The sequence below is a fragment of the Pleuronectes platessa genome, chromosome 21 (assembly GCF_947347685.1).
Source record: "Pleuronectes platessa chromosome 21, fPlePla1.1, whole genome shotgun sequence".
Taxonomy (NCBI): domain Eukaryota; kingdom Metazoa; phylum Chordata; class Actinopteri; order Pleuronectiformes; family Pleuronectidae; genus Pleuronectes; species Pleuronectes platessa.
In genome coordinates, this window is record NC_070646.1 from 11,179,478 (window position 1) to 11,187,436 (window position 7,959).

Here is a 7,959-nt window from a genome sequence, read left to right on the forward strand (position 1 = left end):
TAGATATTCAAATTTGACTCAATATGACACCGTGGTGACGCTGTCATGTCCAAACCTGATAGAGAACTTGTGGTGGCCTTCAGTTGTCCTAAAAACTCAAAAGGTGTTTAGTTTGTCCAGTTTTGACTACTGTAAAAAAAAAAAGAAAACATGGCAGCCTCCGTAGAGAGGACCTGCGCTCGATGTACATACAAGGTATTTAAATATAAAGGGCCCTTTCTAGGGTAAAGACAATTCATACAATTTAGACGAAACACACTAGTGAAAACATCACTAGGAAATTTTGCCGAAAGATGATGTAGTTGTAGTTTAGATGATGGTTTGGTAGAGTCAAGGTATGTGTTAAAGTATATATTCTCTGCTTGAAGTAGGAATACCACAGACAAGCTACAGCAGGTTTAGACTACATTTAAAATGTTACTCACATAAAAGTACATTTTTATAAAAAAATTGTCCTTAAAATATAGATATTAAATGTAAATCAAAACACTCATCTTGGATAAATATGGCACCTCAGAGTGTGGTGTCATTATATAAGATATGACCAGACCGTTATTACAGTTTCATGATTTTAATAGCTTTTTGAGATGTAGCTACCTTAATTTGATAAAAGTATGTTTTAAATACCTGCAAAGTAATTCAAGTATCAGATAAACCTAGTTGGGTAAAAAGTACAGGATTTTCCACTAAACTATTGTGTAAGTAGCGTAAGATAGAGTTAAAAAAACAACATATAAATTACTAAAAGCAAATAAAAAAACACCTTAATCAGCTAAATGATATTTTATTAACAGCTAAAAGCTTTGTCCCACAGTTGGGATGGCTGATGTCTCGCGGTAGCTTGCTGCACGTCTCTCATCCAATCAAATCATCAAAACAATTCCTCGTGACGAGACTGAAAGTGGAATTGGCCTATCAACAAGTTCTTACCTCCAACTGGGCGGCTCCTATTTTAGTGACAGTCGCCCTGTCAAATCAATCCGAGGCTTTAAGAAGGTCCACCAATAGGAATCCCGTAGAGGACGGTTCGACGTGCAGCTGCCAGCCAATCGCGTTGTGGCTCGGAGTGACGCATCCTCCCATCAGCTGTTTTTGTTTTGCATTGAGAATATTGAAAGTTAATAACACAATAATAACACCGCTCGGTGACTGGAGGAGGCGGCTCGGTGAGGAGGGGTTGTTTTCGGGTCTTTTGTTGGGCTGAGTCCGCTCTGTGTACGTGTGTGTTTGTGTGTTTGTGTGTGAGATGTGTGCCACCTGAACCGGACATTCCTCTCCCCGGAGAAGAGTGTGAGCGTGGCGCTTGGAGAACCAGAGGAAGGGGGGCAAGCGGGGATCGACCCGAGCCCTAAGGCCTCCGACCTCGGCCGGCGAGACTGGGAGCGAGCTCGGCGGCTCGGATGGAGACCGAGGACCGGATGGAGACCCAGGACCTGCCGGAGGGCCCCGCGGCGGACCGAGGCTTTATCTGCGCCTCCTTCAACCAGGACACCACGTAAGCGACCCCGCGGCCCGGGCCCGGCGTGAACTCAATCTCCCTCCATGCACCTGACTGTTGCATAATTGTTTTCAGTCGTATTTACACACTGCGGATCGTTTTTAAAACAGTGTGAATGTGTGTGTGTGTGCGCCAAATCGAACTACGAGCTTGTGTATGCTTTGATGAAACTTCAGCTGAAGGTGAAGTCGGCCACTGATCTAATCTTCTGGGCCTGTTGCACATTAAACCACAGTTAGTCACCAAATGCAGTCCATGCTATGTAACTCCAGCATGATGCATGGCACCAAGTAAGGTACAGTTAATAATTAACATGTTAACAGTAACGGTAAATGTCTTTTGTCAATTATTACTGGAAACAGCTTTCCTGGGTAATTTTGGAACCCCCCACTAATTTTAACCAATCATATCTGTCCTGTAGGTGTCTATTGTCCCATGTTAAGGCCTCATTAGTGGGTAAAACACAAATTAACAGTCACACCCGGCTCTGTGTTTTTTCAGATACAGGTGTGTACATATACATCCACCCAGGTACTGCTTGTAAAACTAAGCAGGTGGTCAAACACTCAGCCCGGCCTTCTTATCCCTTTGTCATTGTGTCCTTTTATGTCTTCAGCCATGATAAGATAAGACAAATCTCTGAGGCACTTTACAGGGTTTTAATGGCAGATGCATAACGGCTAAGTTGTCTAACAAGATAAGATCGACTGGGGAGAAAAAACACCTCCTCAGGTGAAGTAAAGCTCAGGTCAGACCCGGTCACCGCCTTCTCACAGTTATGGCCGTCTGCTACAATTACAACATCAGTTTTACTGTAAACAAGTCACCTCAGCTCATGTGAGCACATGCCGCAAGTATTTGATGAGCACACTCATCCAACACCATCGGAATAACTCTCCAATGGAAGCTAACAGTCCTGAGACCAGTGGCTTATAATGTCCTTTATATAGATTTCACTCCCTCCTTTGTGCAATATTATTCTACACTGATTGTATGTGCGAGCATGGAAAGTCATCTTCATTTCAGGTGCAAGCCAAATGCATTGATCCGTTATTGTGCATACAATAGTTTCCTGGAATTTCAGCTCAAATAAAGTATCCGTTAGTCTGTCAGTCAATCACAGTATTGTTAATCCATTGGTTTAACCATAACTGTGATGGATGTTGTTAATAACATGTTCTGTTTTTTGTTGTTTGTTTGTGTGTGTGTGTGTGTGTTTTTATTGTAGTTCTCTGTCAGTGGGCACCAAGACGGGCTACCACCTCTTCTCAGTCACTGCTGTGGACAAACTAGATTGCATTCATGAGGGAGGTAGGAAGAAATCTACTCTCTAGTCTCTTTTATCAGGAGCATCGAGTACACGTGTCACAGCTCCCGCATCCACAGTATAGAATGTACATGTTTGTGGGTGTTTATGAAATCTCCTGTCATGCATGTGCACCAGCATCCACTCCGTAAGAAGACGTGCCATAACGGCAAGGTGACACAAGTAAAGAAGTGCAGTTCACCTCGGTCATACAACAGCTCAGACTGGCCACGACATGTTCTCAGTTTTCTAATCCTCAGAAGCTGCAATGAGAGAAAAAGTTTAGAGTCTTTTTCTGTTAAGCTGTTAAAGTGTCGGACAACAAATCAGAATCAAACAGCAGAAGGGGATGCAGCGTTTTCCTTTGTGTTATAGGTGATATGAGCTTATATTGAATCAATCAACCATTACATTTTATTGGTATAGCCCGTATTCACAAATCCCAAGGGCTTAACAATCTGTACAAGGTGCAGTGGAAACCCTCTGTCCTTAACCCTTGACTAAAGTGAGGAAAAACTACTCCCCCCCCCCCCAAAAAAAAACCTTAGAGGGTCACCACTGAGGGGTTCCTTCTCCCAGGACGGACAGAAGTGCCATAGATGTCAGTACATTTAATACTACATCCATAGCCTTTCTAAGTCAAAGTGCCCAGCTCTCCTCTCGTCTCTCTCCCCAGTCGAATGTTCGGACGTGTTTATAGTGGAGCGGCTGTTTTCCAGCAGTCTGGTGGTGGTGGTCAGCCTGTCCTTGCCGCGGAGGATGAACGTCTACCACTTCAAGAAGGGAACAGAGATCTGCAACTACAGCTACTCCAACGACATCCTGTCCGTCAGGCTCAACAGACAGGTGAGATGCAGGAACTAGACCCGTCCGCAGCCTGTAATCTCGCTGGTTCTGTACTCATCTCTGTGTCACTGTCCCCTCAGCGGCTGGTGGTGTGCCTGGAGGAATCCATCTACATCCACAATATCAAAGACATGAAACTGCTCAAGACCCTGCTCAACACGCCCACCAACCCCTCAGGTACGCTCAAGCTGTTATACAAACAACAATGCGGATTATATAAAGTCACATATACAGGACATGGTTATGGTAAACCCTGTGACAGTAGCAAAATCCAAGAGTCATAAAATAGTAATGTCTGTTGTGGATCAAATCTATCTATGTGTGCCAACGTTAGCCACCAGAAGCTTCTGCTCAAACCACATCTAATACGGCTGTGGCAGCAAAACCACTAAGTGAGCATGAGTGCATTTTATTAGGTCTACATACATTTATCATTTGGAAGATGAAGCTGCTATTGCTTTAAAGCTACTCAGGGGGGTGCAAAGTCTTATAAGATAAGTACTCATGATTTAAAAATAGTCCAACTAGGCATTTGGCAAATATTTACTTTATACTGTGTCTAATTTGTTAAATAACTATTCAAACTGCTTAAATTCCATTTTTCAACCGCACCCAAAATATGTCAGGTGGCTTAACCAAATATTTGTAAAGATAAATATATATAAAAATGTATTTAAAGTGAATCTTGGCCAGTATCCCTCAACCCATTATTATTTTGTGGTTATGTGGTTATTCTGTGTCTCAAGCATCAAATTTAGATTTAAACATGGAAAAATACACAAATACAAAAATCAAACCATTCAGTACGATAACTATTTACATTTATTTTTAAAAAATTTGTTCACTTTAATGATTTTTTAGACAAGTAATGGCCCCAGATAGATAGCAGATGAACCAGCTTACAAATGGAGTCTGGAAGAAAGAGAAAAGACCCATGAAATGGTTGAAATCCTCCTCTGCGCTCCCTCGTAGGTCTCTGCGCTCTTTCCGTCAACCACAGCAACTCCTACCTGGCGTACCCTGGCAGTGCCACCATCGGGGAGATCACGATCTATGATGCCAACAACCTGGTAACCTGAATTTTTCCATTACAATCACATTATGGAAAGAAATACTACTGTTGTCAAAATCCCAGTGTCGATGTCACTAGAAAGCCCTTGTTTGCCTCTGTTAGAGCACTGTGACGCTGATTCAGGCCCACGACAGTCCCTTGGCCGCCCTCACCTTCAACCCCTCTGGCACCAAACTGGCCAGCGCCTCAGAGAAGGTGAGAACTTGACCCCTCTTTTATCCCCCTTTTTCATTTTTGTTATCCTCCTGTCTAACCATCCATCGTCTGCAACATAGGGTACTGTTATTAGAGTCTTTGGCATTCCTGAAGGACAGAGACTGTATGAATTCCGGCGAGGGATGAAGAGGTAAGTGCTTCACAGTTAAATCCGAAACAAGCAAACTGTGCATAGACAGGGATCAAGATGATACACGATGTATGACATGGGTTAAAAAAAACTTCCAGTCACAAGAAGGCTAACAGGCCACATTCTCAATATTTAGGGTTTATATGAGTAAGACCGTTAACTCCTGCTGCTCAGTAGCTGGAGAGGCTGTTTTCACTCAACTTTTTGCACATGATCAGATATTTGCATTTACGGTTTCAGTCACTAATGCTGTCAATGTTTGTTTCCTGTGTGTGTGTGTGTCAGGTATGTCAGTATCAGTTCCTTGTCCTTCAGTGCCGATGCCCAGTTCTTGTGCGCCTCCAGCAACACTGAGACGGTCCATATCTTTAAACTGGAGCAGCACAGCCCGAGGTAAACGCTCCCAACTCTTAGACCTGATTAGACCTGATATTAACATCCGTCCTGAGCGAGCCGATCACGTGTGGTTAACACCAAGTAAAGGTCCGCTGCAGTTAAAACGGTTTCTGTAAGCTTCTGAGTAGTAGCCACCGATAAAATATCAACACTGATCACCACATGATTGATCCTTTTCTTGAATTGGTCAAATATTTCTTAATGGCAGTGCATTGTAATGAATTCAGTCCCACTCCTTTTCTATCTATAAATTAAATCAGCGTTTTGTTTTCTGTAGATCAAAACATGAATTTACTGACTAAGCAGCTTCAGAGTGCTGATGATGCTGGTGTGGTTTTGCTGGTGCTTTCATCCAGGTCATAATAAACCTTGGTATTTGCTGTCAAATGGGATTTTTTTTATCTGTGATCAAATCCCCCCCCCCCCCTTGAGAATTACATAACATTCCTTTTGCATGTGCTTTTTTCCCAAAACAACTTGCGATGACACGATGCCTTGTATCAGAAGCCTCTTGTGTCCTTTTTTGACCCTTGCATGGTTCATCGAAGGACAATTGAATGACCAGCACCATCTGCTGTATCTCTGATGTAAAGCAATGTAACATGTTTTCAACTAAAAGTGCCTTAATATGTCAAACTCACAGAAAAAAGCTCCTGTAGTGATTTATTGATCTTGAAATGCTATTTTCTCTACATCTTTAATCACGACCCTTCTGTTTTCCTTCCAGTCAAGATGAGGAGTCTCCTACATGGTCAGCATATGTGGGTAAAATGTTCACAGCAGCCAGCACCTATTTGCCCGCTCAGGTGTCCGACATGATGCATCAGGACAGAGCCTTTGCGACTGTACGACTCAACATGTTCGGCCTGAAGAACATCTGCGCCCTGGCCACGTAAGAGAGAGGAGAAGAGAGGGGCGTCGGTTAACAAGTGTATGAACGTGTAGGGTCATTGACATCTCGTGTGTGTTTTGTTCGTCAGGATTCAGAAGCTCCCTCGCCTGCTGGTGGCGTCCTCGGACGGATTTCTCTACATCTATAATGTGGATCCACAGGACGGAGGCGAGTGTGTCCTTGTCCAAAGACACAGGTGTGTGTGTGCCCTAATGGGCTCCATCATGCACAAGTATAAATGTAATGTTAAAATGATTGAAGTTAGGAGTTCCTCATTACTCTAAAGCTGCTTTCAAACATACTCTAAAGTCCGGACATTTCCTTGATATTTTCCAGAGGGGCTGTATGTGAGCTCGCAAAGGTCTGAGCCAGTTGCTAACATTTCAGGGTTCGTAAAAAATGTCAGCAAAATGTCAGAGTGAGCACGTGAGAATACACCTGAATTTCTTTTTGAAAATTCATGGTGAGCAAGTTGGCGTGAAACTTGATCTATACAAATATCTCCAGGAGGAAAAAGAGTTTCAATACATGTAGAAGATGCAGAGGAAGATGAAAAACTCATGTAATTTACTGGATATTCGCTACTTTTTACTTATGAGCCAACAACATATAAATAGGACAGATCAGGCAAATCCACTGTGTTTAAATGTGTGACAGTGGGACACTTTTTTCCAGTGGATTTCCAGTTTCCACTTCTACAATCTGAACTTGTGTTTATGTAATATCATCACCGTGTCGGGCGTTGTGTTGTTGTCGTGTCTCAGTCCGCTCTGTTCTCACAGGCTGTTTGACTCCGGCGACGAGCAGGTGGAACAGAGCGAAGAGGACAAAACGGAGGATGTCCCTCCCCAAGCAGCCAGCCAATCATACGCTGCCACTGTGGCACTCCCTTCAACCCCACCCTCCGCCACCACTCTCATGGGTAGGTTACCACTGGCCATACAACACTGGCATCCTGAACTAGATACACAACAATTGCTCAAAAATATCAGAACTACTAAAAAGTAAAACCCTAAACAAAATAGCTCCTAAGTCAGATTAAAAAAGTTATACTACAAATATTTTCAGTGTTTTTTAATTTTACCTTTAAATGGCCCATACCTGATGGTGGGATATGGAGCTTACTGGGATTTCAAATAATATAAATGATTTTAAGATATGAAAAGTAAAATTAGATTTGTTTATTTAATAATGTTCACATGTGAAGCAAAGAAAACACACGAAACCCCTATGACCGACGTTTAGAGTCTGATTGACTTCATTTTAATAACCTATAAATTAACCTCCGCTGCCTCCTGTCCTCTCCTCCTCAGGTTACTCTGAAGATGGTGGAGCCCAGAAAGGCGACGTCATCCCGGAGCATGAATTCGCCGAGAGCCCCGTCTGTCTGGATGATGAGAATGAGTTTCCCCCAGTCGGCAACCAGAGTAACTGACCAAACCACCCCCCCCCCCCCCCCCCCCCCACACACACACACACACACACCACGAACCCTCCCATCCCTATGAACAGTCCGCCTCAGCTTGCCTGGAGCATGGATTGAGGCTGGAAAACTTCAAACATATTCCTGACGTGTTGAGACATTGTTGCACCCCCCCCCCCC

The 7,959-nt window shown here is 43.3% G+C and overlaps 1 protein-coding gene across 1 annotated transcript; it reads left to right on the forward strand.

The window, feature by feature from the left end:
- Positions 1–1,039: 1,039 nt before the first annotated feature.
- Positions 1,040–7,808, forward strand: LOC128426331 (WD repeat domain phosphoinositide-interacting protein 1). The gene is made up of 12 exons (XM_053413166.1): positions 1,040–1,495; positions 2,727–2,809; positions 3,481–3,650; positions 3,731–3,827; positions 4,623–4,720; positions 4,825–4,917; positions 4,998–5,068; positions 5,354–5,461; positions 6,192–6,356; positions 6,445–6,552; positions 7,139–7,278; positions 7,670–7,808. Exons 1-12 carry the CDS (start codon positions 1,401–1,403, stop codon positions 7,789–7,791), a joined length of 1,350 nt encoding a protein of 449 aa, XP_053269141.1. The 5' UTR covers positions 1,040–1,400; the 3' UTR covers positions 7,792–7,808.
- The last annotated feature ends 151 nt before the right edge of the window (positions 7,809–7,959 follow it).

What these genes read in the sequence shown, in the direction of transcription:
- LOC128426331 (XM_053413166.1), top strand. Translation starts at nt 1,401, where the DNA reads ATGGAGACCGAGGACCGGATGGAGACCCAGGACCTGCCGGAGGGCCCC. An exon ending in AGATTGCATTCATGAGGGAG is followed by an intron (nt 2,810 to 3,480) that starts GTAGGAAGAAAT and finishes CTCTCTCCCCAG; the next exon opens with TCGAATGTTCGGACGTGTTT. An exon ending in TGGCCAGCGCCTCAGAGAAG is followed by an intron (nt 4,918 to 4,997) that starts GTGAGAACTTGA and finishes TCTGCAACATAG; the next exon opens with GGTACTGTTATTAGAGTCTT.